The sequence below is a fragment of the Podarcis cretensis genome, assembly GCF_951804945.1.
Source record: "Podarcis cretensis genome assembly, chromosome: 2".
In the NCBI taxonomy this organism is placed as follows: domain Eukaryota; kingdom Metazoa; phylum Chordata; class Lepidosauria; order Squamata; family Lacertidae; genus Podarcis; species Podarcis cretensis.
Window position 1 is genome coordinate 85,494,189 of NC_137171.1, and position 17,781 is coordinate 85,511,969.

Sequence of the window (17,781 nt, forward strand, 5' to 3'; positions counted from 1 at the left end):
GAAGGCAGACCAAGTATTTCAAGCAATTCAACTCGGGAGAGAGGGGATTGGGGAAATTCTGCTAACCTTGGCTGCCTTTTCTTCACCCAGAGGGGCGGCTGCTCCAGGTGGCATTATCAGGAGCAAGTGCAGCAGCCGCCCGCCCGCCTCCTCTTTCCCCCGGTGCATCCCTTTGTCACGCCGCGCCAGAGACCCCCCGCGTCTCCCAAAGCTGCTGCTGCTGCACATTAATATGCTTCACCAGCAGCTCTCTTTGCAGGCGGCCAAGCCTGCGCGTCTGTTGCCGCTCCAGCTCCCTCCGAGTCCGAACATGGACGACGCGAGCTCCTATGCAAATAAGGGATCGGAATACCCGCCAATAGCGGCGCGGCTCCGCGCTCGCCCCTGCCAATGGGAAGCCGCCGACAGGCTGGGCTTGGATTTATATCCTCCAGCATCTCGCGCTTGTTATTGTCACTGCAGCTGCGGCTCTCGGGCGGAGCGCTCCGCTTGGCGAGGCGGCGAACGGTGAGGGGAGGGAGGTGACCCCTGCGCGCGGCGCTAGCTGGGGGCCGCCGGAGCGCGGCCTGCAACCTGCTCCCTGCCAGTCCGCTCCGGGGTTGGGTTGCAAGGCGGGGTAGCGGGGAGGGGGCGGAGTTGCTCCGGAACACGCGTCAGTCTCGCAACCTGCGTTCCCACGTTACTTTGCTAACACTCTGTGGTGGCGGTGTTTCCCTCCAGGTCTTTCTCCTCCTCTGCCTGCTTCGCGCCGGGCCTCGGCTTGCAGCCCTTTCGGAGCGCCCCCCTACCCGCCCCCTCCAGCCCAGCCGCCTGCCCGCGATGTCCGGCCGAGGGAAGTCCGGCGGCAAAGCGCGCGCCAAAGCCAAGTCCCGCTCGTCCCGCGCCGGCCTGCAGTTCCCGGTGGGCCGCGTGCACCGGCTGCTGCGGAAAGGCAACTACGCCGAGCGGGTGGGCGCCGGGGCGCCCGTCTACCTGGCGGCCGTGCTGGAGTACCTGTCGGCCGAGATCCTGGAGCTGGCCGGCAACGCGGCGCGGGACAACAAGAAGACCCGCATCATCCCGCGGCACCTGCAGCTGGCCATCCGCAACGACGAGGAGCTCAACAAGCTGCTGGGCGGGGTGACCATCGCCCAGGGCGGGGTCCTGCCCAACATCCAGGCCGTGCTGCTGCCCAAGAAGACCCAGAGCTCCAAGAAATGAGCCCGGCCCTGTTTCCGAAGGGGAACAACAAAGAATGGGCCGGTGATGTGTCCCCGCCACCCCACCCGCAGGATCCGACCCAGCGGGCACCGGACATTTTCTCCCTTTTCTCTCTGCTTCACTTGGAGCAGCCAGCGCCGGGCAGATCTCTTCCTCTCCGCTCCTCTGCCTTGGCGCAGCCATCGCTGGGCCGCCTCTGCGCCTCCTCTCCTCGCTCTGGTCCTCCCTGTCCGCCTGGCGCTGCAGCCACCGGGCTTCCCTCTCGCCCCCGCCAGCCCTCTTTCCTTCCAATGATCTGCACCTTGCTTGGCACTCCTGCCCCCCTTCAATCCCAGGGATTGGTGTGGGAAGAGCAGGCTTAAATCATTTTTCTGTGTCGCCAAAAGGGCACGTGCTGCGGGCCTGGTGGCTGCCACCTAGTGCCCTGCAAATTGATTTCTGTATTATTATTTTTCCTCCCTCTGTCTCTCTCTTCTCATTCTCCCTCCCATCCCCATGATTTATCCCCTAATCTACTACCCTGAAGCTGCTTATACCTGCAGCATCTGTGCAATTAGCTTTTCTTTTCCCTCCCTCTCCCTCCCTTAAAGCCACTATTAATTTTTTGGGAAAGGGGATTTGGAAAGAAAGGACAGTTTTGGAACTAGAAGAATGATTTGTGCATCTTGTTTTTCTTGCATTGGGACTAACTGGAAGAACGGAAGTCACAAAGCAAGGTGGAAGCTGCAAGCCTGCCCTAGGAAGGCAAGGGACTTGGCAGTGTGCCACCATTTGTGACCATGGAGGCTTTCTGCATCCTGTCTGTGCACCTGTCAGGGAGGGAGGATGAAGGCAGAGCCTCTCCATTCACTACTGTTCTGCACAAATATTCCGTCTACTCTCTTAAAACTGCTCTGTCACGGAGCTCAATACAGTGATGGATCTATCTACCTGTTGTTGCTGCACATCCCCATTCAATGTGATCACAAACTTAATAAAATGTTGGAGGGGGGAGGGGAGAAAAGGAAGCTGCCAGAAAAATCGTAATGTGAAAAGAGCCACTACTCTTGTTGAGGGAAATATTCATCTCTTCAAGCGCTAAGCTTTTTTTCTCCCCCTTCCTTGTTTGCTTTATGATGAGGTATTGTGTCACTGTATTTGTACTCCATTCCTAATTGTGTGCTGGTGTTAAATTTTGATTTTATTGTTGTTGCAAACCTTTTTTAAAGAAAGGGGGAATCTAGTTTATGAAGTTAACAGCCTTGGGCTGGAGGCAAACAGTAGTGTGTGTGTGTGTGTGTGTGTGTGTAAGAGAGAGAGAGAGAGAGAGGCAGGTTATTGGACAGTGTCTTCGGTTTCCTAAGGTATGCACATCTTGTCCTACTGTCACTTCTGGCCAAACATGCTTGGGGTAAGGTTTTGAATGATGTGAATCATTTGGGCCAGACACAAAAGTGAGATGAGTGCACAGGCCAAGAACAGTAATTGTCTTTCAGACCAACTCTTTGGAGAGGGAGGGCTCCTATTATCTGTCTCTAGCCTTGATTGGTGCTGCATTCAGATCTTCTGAATGCGCTTAGCAGCTTAGCTGGAACCTCATTTTAAGCAAGGGTTCTTGGATTTAGGTCGTATTTTTGTCCTGTTGACGTCAGCAGAGCTAAAATCAAAAGTATTTTAGTATAATGGCTTTTGTGGTTTTTCAGCCTAAGTGATGGTAGGTCTGGAGGTGCCTGAAGCTTCCTTGAGACAGAAGCAATTACGTTGTGTGGTCTGTTCTGTCCTCCTCCCACCCCCATTCCCTTTTGGGTTATTAATTCTGTTATAGGCCTTTCCCCAACGATGGAGGTTTGGCATTCTGTATCTTTGTTTTGCACTTTAAAACTATACACAGTTTTTTTTCCTGTTCAGAATTTCACACCTGGTGCATAAAATAGAGTGCAATTGTGGCATCTGTTTAATTGTAATCCTCAATGGATTAATTTTTGGGATTTGGGTTTTTCTAGGGGAAAAAACTGAATTTATACTAGAGTAAAATATCTAGTTAATGTGTTGGTTTACTAAATTGGTGTTTGGGTAATGTATGAGCATGGAAGATGGCCTAGCCAGTCCTGTGGTGCATAGTAGCTATGGTACTCTAGAGATGGTATCGGAGCCAAATCTTGCTTGCTTGCCTAGGTGAAAAGTTTATAGAACCACGTGCATGCAGCAGTGTCTAGGCTATTGAGCAAGTAGAACTTGTAATATTTATGGGCAACTGTGTATGTGCTGTCAAGTAGCATGTGTTCAACCTATCAAGTGAGGTGTAAATCTGTGGATGAAGTATTGTCTTGCTCTGATTTGACAAATAACACATAGGTTAGTGGAACTTGGATGCTTTAATACCTGGGTAATGAAGGTGGTTTGTTCACTCCTTAGTGATACCTAAGAGGTAGAACCTTGATCTGCTCCTGTCTGATTTGTCTTGCCTATCTCCCACTGCAGACCCAGGAAAAAAAGACCCATTGTTTCTAAGTTGCTATCTCATTCCTCTGGCACTGGACCAGTGTAAGGCTCTTGCTTTCTTCTAGAATGAACATGGATTGCATAATTGTGGGGAAGAGATTGTTTAAATGCAAATAACTACTGAAAAATAGGAAATGAGAGTTTGTGGTTTTTCTGTCTTTTATTATTTCAAGATCAGTATTTTGTGTTCTGTCAAAAGACTGCTTTGTATTTATTAGAAAATGCAGAACTTGTGATACTGGAAAAGTGCAAAACCAATATTCTTATTAAACCAATTCAGTCTTGAATGCATGTCAAAGATGTCTCTTGTCGACACATCACTTAATTAGCTGTTTGGGGGTTACTGAATCCATGAAAGGTTTTTTGGTGGTTTGAGGTCTGTAATGTGCATTTATGCCCTACTCTCCTGAAAATACTGCTGGAAGAAAGGGAAGATGGGCAGTGGAAGGTCAAAGGTTTGGTCTAGTAACTCTGACTTGACTGCAGTGTGAGCCATCTGTCTTTCAGCTCCCATGTTCCCTCTTTCTATCTAATAGCAAATTAAATGGTGTTGATTAATAAATGGGAAATCAATGTTTGTATCAAATCTTAAAGCCCATTTTGCCCAAAGTATCCTTCTGTGGTCCTGGCAGTGGAGCCCATTTTTTAAAATATTTATCTGACTTGCACAACCAAATGCCTCATATCTTCCTCACTTCTCTCTGCTTGGCAAGTGACACCCTGATCCCAAGATTCCCTTGCATGCAGAGAGCCCTGCACAACCCAAGGTTTCCCATTAACTTACATTAGAAATGCACTGGGTTATTCCTGACATCAGTGCAATCCATGCACTATTAATCTGTGTTAGACCCGTCAAGCATTTATTTGGTGGTGCCCATTCAAAGTTGATATGACTTGCTTCCGAAAAGTGCTAGCATCAGAGTATGAAGTCCTGAGGAAGCCAGTTCAGTTGGATGCAGTGTTCAAAGTAAATGGGGACAGGATTAAGCTGTGCAGTGCATTTCTTGCTGGCAGAACTTGCATTGTGCTCTCGTGTATTCTCTGTTCAGAATTAATGAAATCTGTTTAGCAATTAACAAATATAACCTTCCTAAGCCCTCATCACATGGCCCCTTGGTATATTTTACTTTTAACTGTGTTTTAAATGTAAAGCTGAAGGGAAGAGAACATGATTAAATCAACAGATGGTAAAAAGTAATATTAGAAAGGGATGTCAGTTCTACAAAGGGGCTTCGCTGTGAAGAGCTTAGGGTCCCATATGTGAGCATCTAAAAGCCTGGTGCTTCCCTGCAGCCTCCCCCCCTCCCTTTAGTACCTTTCTACCATCTGTTTATGTCAATGGGTAGAGCTGGCATCTGGGGTTGTGAAAACTGAAATGACACTAAAAAGAAAATATTGCTCTTGTCCAGAAATGGCATTCCTTACAATAGCAGCTAGCTTGCTCTTCTATCTGTGGGAGTCTATAGTTCAGTTTGCAAGTAACACTAAGCCAAACCATGAATGTATTGATGTCCAGACTGCCATAGAGGAGAGATTATGGCTGCTTTGTTCTTCCTCTGAGCTAAGCTATGATTTAGTTTAGCATGTTATCCAGACTTGTAGTTTGCCTTGCTCCAGACAAACGAGGAACTGTAAACCAAAAGCAAACCTTGGAGTTTACTGGAACAAGACAAGCCATGAGCCTGGCCTGCATTTGGATGACATGCTAAGCTAAACCATGACTTAGCTCACAGGGGCAGGAGCTAAGTGGCTATGATCTCCAGGAATCCCAATGGTATGGCTTAGCATGGTGTATGAACTGTGTCTGTATATTGCTTGAATTAGTGGCACAAATGTGAGCTTTTCTGCCCTGTTGTAAGTGTCACCATTAACTCTTCCCTTTAACGCAGATGGAAATGAATGAATGGTGGAAACTAGATTCAGGAAGAGAATGCAGGTGGCAAAGTGTGTGGAAAAGCTTAGAAGTGACTTGAAAGCAGCAGCCTTTATATCCATTTTGGAAGATAACTTTGGATTGAGGGTGAAGAGTCTTGGTGATCAGTCAATTCAAATGTACAGCACAGCTTAGAAACATAATTTAATTGTACAGCTTAACATAATGTAATTGTACAGCTTAGAAACATAAGTCATTGCAATATATAAGGATCTTGGTGAACAGCATTAATGACCACTCTACAGAGTACAAAAAAATAAAAAATTATTCTAAATTTATTAGATTCCCAATAGTGAACTGAACAGCCATCTTTAACAAACTGGGGATATGCATTTAAAAGGCCTTCCATCCATACTATAGAATACTGTTGAAATCTGATGTGAGCCGCAGCAGGTCGGTCAGGACTAGTACTGTGTTGCCACACGATGCTTCTCAACACATTATATAATATAGCACTTGGAATGAAAAATGTGCTTCTATAATCATGAAAACAGTTTAAGGTAGAGGACACAGAGCTTGTGTAAAAGGAACAAGAGATCTTCAACATAAAAATGTCTCCAAACTCCCAGCAGACTCTGCTACCTGCTACTCTTCTGTTTGAGCCTGTAGCCTGAGAGCCTTGCAAATTATAGAAGGGGGTGCTGTGGTTTCCCCCCTCTGCCTATTTTTCACGTGCCTGTTTCTGCCTTTTGGAAATATCCTTGCAGGGAATTAAGGTAATCATGGCTCCTTTTGGAAAAGGTGAAGTCATTTAATGTTTTCCTTCTCTTGGAGAAACATACCATGCTGCTACAGCGGTGGTTGTAGCTATCTGCACTTAGATATAACGGGTAGCCAGAGTGGGGCCCTCCAAGTGTTGAACTACTACTTCCATCAGCCCCAGCCAGTAGTTCCAAGGTAATGGATGGTGGGAGTTGTAGTTCAACAGCTGTACCACATGGTGTTCTTTTTCCCCCTGTGTACAGAGCCCCCATAGCTTAAGTGTGGCTTAGTTGGATGCTGCTGGTTAAAGCTTGAAACTGTTAGATCATTCTGGAATGGACAAAGTTTAACTGTAAGAAATGTGATAATACCAGTTCACAAAAGTGAAAGTATCTCCATGCATGATTTGAATAAAGTCTATCAATATGGTTTGCAGGGGCGTGCCTTGCTCCTGTATGTGCATTGGGTTGTGAAGCTGGGAGAATATCTTACCATCCTGTCTTCTTAAGTAGTTTATCAAGATAGAGGTTTTTCCTGAAGTGCCAAAATCTGGCCCACTGCAGTTAGTTCTAGGCCACAACTCAGGCTATATTTATTATAAGGATCTTTCTATGCCACTAGTTTTATCTGGACATTTAGAATAGTATTATCACCCTTTTTGTACAATTTGGATACCCCTTACAGCGGCACACTTGCTGTGTATTATTACGTTCTTCAGAACCAAATGGTAAGGTAAAGGTAAAGGTACCCCTGCCCGTACGGGCCAGTCTTGACAGACTCTGGGGTTGTGCGCCCATCTCACTTAAGAGGCCAGGGGCCAGCGCTGTCCGGAGACACTTCCGGGTCACGTGGCCAGCGTGACATCGCTGCTGTGGCGAGCCAGAGCTGCACACGGAAACACCGTTTACCTTCCCGCTGGTAAGCGGTCCCTATTTATCTACTTGCACCCGGAGGTGCTTTCGAACTGCTAGGTTGGCAGGCGCTGGGACCGAGCAGCGGGAGCGCACCCCGCCGCAGGGATTCGAACCGCCGACCTTTCGATCGGCAAGCCCTAGGCGCTGAGGCTTTAACCCACAGCGCCACCTGCGCCAAATGGTGGTGGTGGTTAAATTTGCATGATGGTGAGTTATGGCACCTATTAGGGACCATTTCATGGTGGGTGATACATTCTCTTACCCTCCCCCTTATTTGTAAACCTGAACTGTGTGCTGTGTGTTTTCTTTTATGTAGAGGATTCCTTGTGGACAAGTGCTAAGATTAAAAGTGTAGGAGAAATAGGCTGCTCTTTCTACAGGCTTGGTCTTAGTTCCTGATCCTAATGTGCTCAGCTATTGGAGCGCCTTTAAGTGTTCTCCAAGGGGTTGAAAGTTAGGCCATAATTTAATATGTGGGGTGATATTTGTGTTTGTATTAGCAGGGCCCTGCTCTACTGCACCATTTCTGCCACCCTAAGCAGGTGCCCTCCAATTCCCTTCTTAAGGTTATATACTTCCCTGACCTGAGTAGCCCCATGGCAAGATCCTGCAAAAGCAGGTCTGGGGCTAGCCCAGCTTCCCTCTCTCCCAGGCCATATTCTCCCTAGACCTTTCCGCTATCCCAGACGGCACCAGGGTACCAGCCTCCGCCATTCATTTCCCACTTTCACCTCTTCGTTTGCTGTGACTGCCCCTTCATATTGCTGCCACGGACAGGTAGCAAGCTGCGGAAGGTGTAGCCGTGAAGTCCTTTTCCCAGCTCTGGGGTGGAGCTCTTGTTTTTCTGGCAGCGGAAAGCAGGCCACTGGCAGGAAGGGACACCGGCAGGAAGGGTGGGTGACTATGCAACTACAGTGGTACCTCGGATTAAGTACTTAATTCGTTCCGGAGGTCTGTTCTTAACCTGAAACTGTTTTTAACCTGAAGCACCACTTTAGCTAATGGGGCCTCCTGCTGCTGCTGCGCAATTTGTTCTCATCCTGAAGCACTATTTCTGGGTTAGCAGAGTCTGTAACCTGAAGCGTATGTAACCCGAGGTACCACTGTACCGCCCAGCATCATATGGGATGGTTAAGAAGAGCACTGACTCTCTATGTAGTCACATTGGGTGTTTTTAGCTTAGAGAGCTACACTGCAGGGCTGTTGTAAGGCACTCCCGCCCCTTACGCTGAGATAAACGATAGGCCGGAGCAGACCTTTGGCCGCGAGGGCTGGTGGCAGAAAGCAGCGGTAGCAGCTCCGGAGAGATGATCAATTCACGACTCAGTTGAGCACTTTGGTGCCGCCTCCCCCCTTTCAACCTGCTATCTGCGAAAGGAGTGACGCTACCGGTGCAGACGAATGGCTTGACGTAACCGCCCCGGCCAGCCAACCAACGAGCGTTTCCCCACTCGTGCGCACTGGCGCCCGATGACGTAATCCCCCATGTACGCAAAGGCTAGGCTCGCCCCCTAGAGGCTTCTTTTTAGCAAGGTGCATGTGCGGGGTTTAGGAGAGGAGGGGGACCGCCAAACCAAAGGATTGCCGCCGCCGCCTCCCTGGAACTTCAGGTCCGGCTCGGATTTTTATGTGGGCGACGACCTCCAACTTGCAATACCTACTACGATATGGGTGAAAAAAGTGACTAAGGGCAGTTTTTTTGCTAACAGGGCAATGCAATGCCTGCCGGCCTTTGCAGAAAATGGAGCTCAAATCAGAGAGGAAAGAGCTCGTTTGAAATGATTGACACGCCCACCTCCAGAAAACTCCACACCGGCAGAAAATTAAGCGGGTGGAATGCGCAACCTTCCCCACCCCCCACGCACAAGCTACAGCTTCCCCTGCCTGGTACCCAGCCTCCTCCACCCTATAGCCGCACCCCTATTATCTCCGGTTAATCCCACTAACGCCCCCATTTCCCACCCTCCCTCCCAAGCCGTTTTCATTTGCCTCTTGCAGTTAAAACACACGGAGGAAGCAGCGAGTGAAAAAAAAGCATTTTAAACGATTTATTGAACAAAAAAGCACAAGTGCGGAGGGGAAAGGCTACCGAAGGCAAGACACCTTTGAAGGCAGTATGATGATCTTCCAGGAGAGGAGGGAGATCCCCTCCGATCCCCACCTTCCCTAGAACTGAGCATCTACGCATCCCGCCCGGTAATGGCTGTGCAGGCCTCTCAAAGGCAAAAACGAAATAAAAAAGCACCCCGCCCCAAGCCCCCTTGGTCCCAACCGCTCCCCAGTTCTCCCCTCCCTCCCTGCATCCCGAGAAGCGCCTTTTTCAAGGGAAACGCCGAGACGCCCTTGCAAAGCCGTTGCCATGGCGCCGCAGCGGCATCCGAGGGGCGGCCACGACGGCCGGGGAAACTTTCGGAAGGCAGCCAAAACGCCCCCGTGAGCACGGAGAACCAGGGGCAAGCAGGGGAGCGGCGCCGCCTATCCTCCATATTTTTCGGGGGAGGGGGGCAGGAAAAAATAAACTATTCCAAATCAAAAAACAAAAGAACCCCGCACAAGCCGCCCTCAAGTCATCCCCCCTTTATTAAAAAAATAAAATAAAGGGCTGGGGCGAATAACGTCTTCCTCTCCCCTCCAAGGAACCGGCGGCCATGAAGAAAAGGTGCACCTCCAACCCACGCCCACCCCTCGCTCCCCCCCAAAAAAGAAAAAGCTACAGAAACGAAACCGGGTAACACGGCTGTGCTGAGAGCAATAAGTCACAATGTCTCGAGGCTCCACAAGTCCAGGGCCCCCTGCCCTCTCCATCTGCGCCGCCTTCATTTCCTGCTCTTGAGCGCCTTGGGCTTGGCCGACTTCTTCACCTTCTTGGCGCTGGGCGAGGCGGCCGTCTTCTTGGCGGCCTTCTTGGCTTTCACCTTGTCCTTCTTGGCGGCGGCCCCGCCGGCGCCTTTCTTGTGCGACTTCTTCTCCAGCTTTTTGCTCTTGGCCACGGGCTTCTTCTCGACCTTGCGCGACGCGGGCACGGCCCCCGCCTTCTTGTGCGACTTGGCGTGCGAGGCGCCCCCGCCTCCTGCTCCGGCGCCCCCTTCTCCGCCCTCCAGCTTCTTCCTGTTGAGCTTGAAGGAGCCGTTGGCGCCCGTGCCCTTCACCTGCAGCAAGGTGTCGTTCTGCACCAGCGCCTTGATGGAGTACTTGAGGTAGGTGCGCCCGTTCTGCTGGTCGAACCAGGCCACTTTCTTGGCTTCGTTGTAGATCTTGGCCAGCGAAGAGCCGTTGCGCTCCCCCAGCTTGCGGATCGCCTCCACCACCAGCTGGCTGTACTTGCCCGGCTGGTTCTTCTTCTTGCTATTTTTCTTCTTCTTGGAGGGCGACAACACCGACCCGCCGCCTCCGCCGCCGCCTTTGGCTTTCTTGGCGGCGCCTTTCTTCTCCGGAGCCAGAGGCGCCTCTTCCGCCTCGGCCAGGGGCAGGTCGGCTTCTTCCAGCTCAACAGACATGCCGGATAAAGCGGGACGGCGCTCTTCGCAAGAGAAAAAGACCAGGCTCGTGTGCGCGCTCGGGAAGCAGCAGCAAGCGCGGTAGCCGAGCACAGCTCGCCTCTGCTCCGCCCGAGAGAAAGCCGTCTGCCTGGGCGGGCTCCGCCACAGCTCTTTATATGCGCCAGGAGCGGACCACGTTGAGAACAACAACAGGCAGCGAGGAGGCCGGCTCCAAGTTGTGCTTTTTGTGGCCCCTTCGGCGAGCTCTCCCGCCCGCGTCCGGCGGCCTAGGGTCGGGCTGCCGGCGCCAGCGGCTGCTCCCGACGGTGCCTGACGGAGCTGCCCGGGCGCCGCAGCCTCCCAGGGCTGGGAAAGGTTCCCTGGAGGCGATTTTAAGGGCGCACCCTATGCTGGGGGAAGGCAGAGGATGGGGGCGCCCTGTATGGAGGGCTCTGGGGGCCCCCGAGGGATCCGCACGGCACGGCCAACGCGCGGACCCCGTAGAGAAGAGGGCGCCGCGTGCCGCTGGCCGGTCGTGGGGCGCCGGCGACCCTCGGGGGGGTGACTAGCCCAGGGTTAATTTGTTGCAACTAACACACTGGACGCCCTCACGTGGTCGGCTGCAGCAGCAACGGAGCTGTGGAGCTCATTCCAGGGGGGTCCCCGCCCGATCTGGAGGGGCCGTGACTCAAGGGGTTGCGGGGCTCAGAGAGGGCAGGATTTGGCCGCCCAGGGATCCTCGGTTGTAGGGCGGCAGCACCTTCCAGTTTGGGCTAGAGGGGGTTGCAAGCCCTCCCCCTACCACGCAGGCACTCCCGACGGAGGCGCGTTTGGTCTCTGGTATGAAGTGGTATGGGAGGGCAGAGGGGCGCTGCTATTTGTGCTGCTTTTGGGGGGCGAGGAGGCGCGATGTATATTGACCATAGGAAATGCTCAAATTCGTGAAACAACTGATGAAGCGAAGGTCGGGGGGGGCGATTCTTAGACAACCAGGTGAAGGAGCCTGCAGAGAAGGCGTTGGGTGCCCACTCGCTTTATTGCTTTTGAGTTTGTATATATTTATATTTGCGAGTTCATTATATCAGCCTCGGTAACTCCTGTTAGATGGGGTTGGGGTGGCCATGTCTCAACTTGGGCTTCGTGCGGGGAAATGAATATGGAGGATGTTTTCAGGATCTTGCCACTTGTCTTTAAAGGCACGGGTCACATTGCAAGGCACCCGGAGATAAGAGGGTATGTAAAGTCTAGCCACGAGAAGTCTCTCCGGGCTACTCCGCACCCCACTTCGAGCTACCTAGGGAGGGGGCGGTGCCCTTTAGTTTCTGGTTAAAAGAAAGCGATAATCGGAAGCGTGCAAAACGGGGAGAAGATCAGCGCCGCGGGGTGGGGGCGGTTTGGTGCAGCGGCTCCTTTTCAGCCAAGGCGCACCTTAGTTTTTTTCCCTTTTCCAGGTTTGGTTGGAAACAGATCGGGTGGCAACGGACACTTCCTTCGGGGAGCAGCTACTGGCCGCAGGAGGCATCTTGCTCCGCACGCGGGATGCCATGGATTTATCCCGCCGGCCAAGTCTCCTTCCCGCCCCCCAATTTGGGCAGAATTTAAATTCCCCTTTACCCACGTTAGCTTATAAGCTATCTGAGAGGGCGCCCGATCCGGACGTATTTAAATAAGGGGGGGCGCATATGCCCCCCCATAGGAAGGGGGCTGGCAGGGAAAGGGGGGCGGCACCACCTCTGCTTTAGAAGTGCAGACAGCCGTAGCCAGTGTTGCCAAGAGCACTGTGTAAAATGTGTGTGTGTGTAGGAGGGGGACGTTTCTTTTTAGATTGGGGGGAGTGGGGGGGGGAGAGAGATCTTCATGCAGGGAAGAAAACGAAAGCAACCCAGCGCGGTTACTGAAGGCGAGGGAGCTTTTTAGCCATGGAATCCGCCTACTCCATCAAAGCCTCTTCTCCGCTGCCACCTTTTAAAGCTGGTTCACGATCGCTCTGGGAGGGAGAGAAGCAGGCGCGTTACACCCACTTTCAACTGCATCCTCCTGCGCAGGAAAAGTTACCCCCCCCTTCCTTTGCCTTGAATCTGATTTGCTTCTTATGCCAAAAGGGGGGGGGGGGAGGGAGGCAATTCAAACCCTCGAGCTCCGCAGCTTGCTCTCTCGCTCCCCCTCCCACTTTCGATAAATCTGACACCCGTCCTCCTCCTCCCATGTCTTATTATTTTCTCCGCCATTTCGCTCGCCCTGCCTCCCTCTTGCACGGCTTTAAAAAACAGCAGTTCTGTGCAGGAGGTAAAAACCGCGCTCTAGGGAAGAGCCCACCCCGTAGACGTCTTGCAAAGCATGTTGGGACGAGGTGGACCTCGGTTTACCCCACAGCCTCTTCTGCTCTTAAGCAAAGGATCGCTTTTAAACCCCTTGGTTATGCCTTAGAACAGCCAGAGGTTTCTATGTAGATGTAAAAAAGCACGTTGGTGAACCGTGGGGATTTTATTTTTAAAACCTTCAAAGCTGAGACCATATCACCACACTGCTTCTCATCTAACTTTTGTTTGAGAAGCAGAGTTCAAATGGATCCCCATGCATCCAGGTAAATACGGACTGGTCAGTTTGACATTGATACCAGGACATTGATACTAGAACAGATAATTAAACTGTCCATCTGTAAGCACTTAGAAAAGGATGCTGTGATTACTAAGACCCAGCATGGGTTTCTCAAAAATATGCCATGCCAGACAAGTTACAAGCTTGATGGATCAGAGGAATACTGTGGAAATGGTGTATCTTGATTTCAGAAAGGCTTTTGACAAAGTCCCCCATGATGTGGAGAAGCTGGTAAAGTGTGGGCTAGACATGGTAACTGTTAGATGAATTTGTAGCTCCTTGACTCACCGAACCCAGAGTGCTCACTAATGGTTCCTTGTCTCTTGGAAAAGTGACAAGTGGGATGCCACAGGGTTCTGTCCTGTGCCTGTTGCTGTTCAACATCTTTATAAATGACTTGGACAAATCAAGGATAAGATAATCCAATTTGCAGATGACCTGAAACTGGGAGTGGTAGCTAATGCTGCAGAAGACAGAATCAGGATTCAGTATGATCTTAACAGATTGGAGAACTAGACCTAAACTAATAAAATGAAATTCAATAGAGACAAATGTAAGGAATAAACTTAGGCACAAATAACCAGTTGCAAACGTAAGATGGGGAACACCTGGCTTGCCAGTAGTACATGTGAAAAGGATCTTAGTAGACCAAAAGCTTAACATGAGTCAACAGTGTGATGTATCAGCAAAAAAATTAATGCTACTCTAGGCTGCATCAACAGTAATGTCCCAGTCAAGGGAAGCAGTAGTCCTGCTCTGTTCTGCCTTGGTTGGATTACACCTAGAGTGCTGCATCCAGTTCTGGGCACCACAATTTAAGAAGGATGTTGACAAGTTGGAGCGTGTTCAGAGGAGGGCGACCAAGATTATCAAAGGTCTGGAAACCAAGCCTTGACAGCCTTACAAAACTGAACTCTGCACTTTTCCCCAGGCTCTGATGGAATCACAGTATACACACATCCCAATAGCGAGCAGTGTAAAATATGGAGAAGCCAAAGAGCACCAGCTTATAGGTTGGCCAAATTTCCACATGGAACCCACTAGAGAAAAGGGAGTGTTAATAAATAAATAAGCTAAAGAATTACCAACCCAGTGTGGTGTAGTGGTTAGGAGCGGTAGTCTCGTAATCTGGGGAACCGGGTTCGTGTCTCCGCTCCTCCACATGCAGCTGCTGGGTGACCTTGGGCTAGTCACACTTCTCTGAAGTCTCTCAGCCCCACTCACCTCACAGAGTGTTTGTTGTGGGGAAGGAAGGGAAAGGAGAATGTTAGCCGCTTTGAGACTCCTTTGGGTAGTGGTAACGTGGGATATCAAATCCAAACTCCTCTTCTTCTTCTGACCAAGACAATAGAGTAGGCCTGTTACTTCCTTTGAATGGCTTGCATAACTTCCTAGCCCTTTTTATTACATGTGTTAAAGATGCACAGCACTCAGAAGTTTTAATAAATTTTATTCCAAACTGCTTTGGGGCTAGTGGCATTGGTGATTTGGAATACATGGTCAATCCAAGAGTTTACCGCTCTGTCAATGCATTATTAGCTCCTGCTTTTGCCTTTTTGAACCATAGCAGCTTTGCATGTGTGCGGAATTGACAGAGGACATGCCCAGTTGCCATGCATCTCAGGCCTTGTTAGAACCCAGAAAAAATAAAATTTCAGTTGACATGCAGGATATCATTATCTACTACACTCCTATGTCCTATACAGTGGTGCCCCACAAGACGAATGCCTCGCAAGACGGAAAACCCGCTAGACGAAAGGGTTTTCCGTTTTGGAGGTGCTTCGCAAAACAAATTTTCTATGGGCTTGCTTCGCAAGACGAAAATGTCTTGCGAGTTCCTGCGGGGTTTTTTTCCTCCCCTCCTTTTTCTAAGCCGCTTATCAGCTGATCCGCTAAGCCGCTTAACAGCTGATCCACTAAGCCGCTTAACAGCTGATCCGCTAAGCCCCTAAACCACTAATAGCGCTAATCCGCTAATGGGCTTGCTTCGCAAGACGAAAAAACCGCAAGACGAAGAGACTCGCGGAACGGATTCTTTTCGTCTTGCGAGGCACCACTGTACAGGACATTGCATTCCCCCAAACAGGCAGACTCCCAAGAAAAAAGCTAACCTACTTTGTCTAGTCTTCCAACTCCAATTTCCAAAAGATTCTAGCTGATATTTAAGGATACTCAAGTGACAATGATGGGGAAGGCTATAGAAAATCCAAATTGTTCTATGCCTAGGAGAAAGGAATTCATTATAGACCAGTTACTAGAAATGAAATCATTAATATGAACCTTTCATTGAATCAGCTGGTCCAAAACAGCTTTTGATCTAATAAAAGGAATCAGTTGGGGGAGCCCTTTTTGCTGATTATCTCTGTACCACCACCAACTTCCACTCTGTTTTTTTTTGGGGGGGGGGGCTTTGAATCAGCAAAACTCTCTTCTGTTAAAAGATGCCTCTGCTGGACCAGAAACCCTTCCCTGGGGGGTCCCACCCACTGATGCCAATTCAAGTCATCACAGAGCAAATATGAGGTTTTCTAATGAGGGTCCATCAATATGCTTTTGAAAGAATGTAGATCGAAGACAGTGATCAGACCATTCCAACTGCTACAGAACTATGTATAAGTGAGAGCGCGGGTCCAAAGCAAAGCGCGGGTCCAAGTTCAGCAGCATTTTCTAACTATACTACAATGGCAACAGCCATCCCCTGTATCACAGCAGAAGTTTCCTGAAGGTATATTGGAGGGCAGCTGTCAATGGTTTTACATCCATGAGTGAAGACTTGTTGCCATGACAATTTTATAATTTGCAAGCATTCTTGGTGTTCACAACACAGAAATTAATAGTGGGCTCTGCTATGACATTTTCAGTTCCTTCTGGGTTGTTTTGATTTGTCAGCTTCTACTTCACTGGAGCCCTGGGAGGCCTGGTGTTACAAGATGTGGTTTTGAACAAGTCATGCTTTTCAAGTGGCAATTCTGTTTGATCAGTGAAGTACGCTTGAAGATACTGAAGCAGCTAGCTACACTGAAACCTCAACGGCAGAAAAGGCTGTGCCATCGCAGCACAGCTATGAAGTAAATCAGCTGCAAACCTCTTTTGGAAGACAAAGAGAACATTTCTGAGAAGAAACCATAGACCATGAAAAAGGCAAAGAAATTTAGAGGAGCCCAAACCATATTGCAACAACCATAGCACATATCCATTTTGTGGCATTCATGTACCATATAGCCATGGGTGGATGTTTTGACAAGTGAAAAAAACTAGCTGCACAGGCAGAACAAGTGTACAGCAATCTGCACTGAAAAAAACAGTTCTCGATCTACCTTGTCAAAGGCATAAAGGTGGGACATTGCAACAATCCTATTGACAATAACCATACCAGAAGGCCTGTGCATACATGGTAACGGAAGAGGTTACATTATATACTGGCCTAGATCATCCAATTATTCCTGGCATTGGAGGTGAGCACCATCACTGAATGTCTGGAGGATAAAGAACAGCAGCAGCTCCTTGATAAATGTTCTAAGCCTCTCCCACTATAGAAGAATTTTACTCTGAAATACTACCAATAAACTGTGTTTGCTTTCTAGAGCTCAAGGCTTTTTGAAAATCACATTGACCTCACACACAACCCACTACCATGAATGCATGGTTTCAGCATTGCCGATGTTCAGAGAAGCAGAAGTGCTCAGTATTTTTATCCATGTTTAATTTTGGAGGGATACTCCACACATGAGATGCCTTGAATCTAACGCTTTCATGAGTCATCTATATGGCTAGTGGCCTATATAGTGGTAAGGTTTTGGAGCCAGCTATTGCATTAAAACAATCCGTCCTACATTGTACAGCAAGGATTTGACCCCATTTCTGTTAAACAACATATACAAACTACAGAGTGGAGGAACTAAATATCTGTTCCTTCTGATATGGAACAAGAAACTGCAGTACAACAATGAGAGCTCTATTGTTCTCCAGGCAATTAGTTAGCTATACAAGACAATGACCCAGTTTGCACTCAGTGCTAAGCCAAACCATGGCTTAGCACAAATATGCAGGTGTGTGGGTTCCTGGGATGTAGAATGCAAACACTGTGCTCCTTCCCTGGTCCTGCTGTGCTACATAGGACTAAGTCAGGGTTTAGCATTGTATGAACCTGTGGTTGTGGTTGGTTTCTGCTCAAGCCATGAACAGCAAGCCATGAACAACAAACCTTGAAAATGGGCTCAGATGCAATGCCAAACCTTGGTATAGTTCTGGGTAGCTGGCAGTAACAGGACAGGGCATTTGGGAGATGGCTTTCAGCAGAATTTTCACTCCAGGAATGCATTTGCTCATTCATGCTAAGCGATGGTTTGGCTTAGCTTACATGCAAACAAGGTCAATGTCAAGCCACAGAAACTATCCATATAGCTCATGATGAGAATTAGCATGGTAAGTCTGAGCATGTTAATGTTTGCTGTCACAACTTTTCCCTAACAAG

At 49.4% G+C, this 17,781-nt stretch overlaps 2 protein-coding genes and 1 long non-coding RNA gene across 3 annotated transcripts; 1 reads left to right on the top strand and 2 right to left on the bottom strand.

The window, feature by feature from the left end:
* Positions 1-375: 375 nt before the first annotated feature.
* LOC307210851 (histone H2A) lies at positions 376-3,979 on the top strand. The gene is made up of 2 exons (XM_079967037.1): positions 376-507; positions 721-3,979. The coding sequence occupies exons 1-2, from the start codon at positions 391-393 to the stop codon at positions 1,198-1,200; spliced, it is 597 nt and encodes a 198-aa protein (XP_079823163.1). The 5' UTR covers positions 376-390; the 3' UTR covers positions 1,201-3,979.
* Positions 3,829-7,840, bottom strand: LOC307210860. Its single transcript, XR_013836185.1, has 3 exons — positions 7,400-7,840; positions 5,803-7,028; positions 3,829-5,329 (listed from the first exon to the last, which is right to left on the bottom strand). It is a non-coding gene; the product is annotated as an uncharacterized lncRNA (long non-coding RNA).
* A 1,414-nt stretch (positions 7,841-9,254) lies between these two features.
* Positions 9,255-10,871, bottom strand: H1-10 (H1.10 linker histone). The gene has a single exon (XM_079967772.1). It carries the CDS (start codon positions 10,725-10,727, stop codon positions 10,047-10,049), a length of 681 nt encoding a protein of 226 aa, XP_079823898.1. The 5' UTR covers positions 10,728-10,871; the 3' UTR covers positions 9,255-10,046.
* Between the last annotated feature and the right edge of the window lie 6,910 nt (positions 10,872-17,781).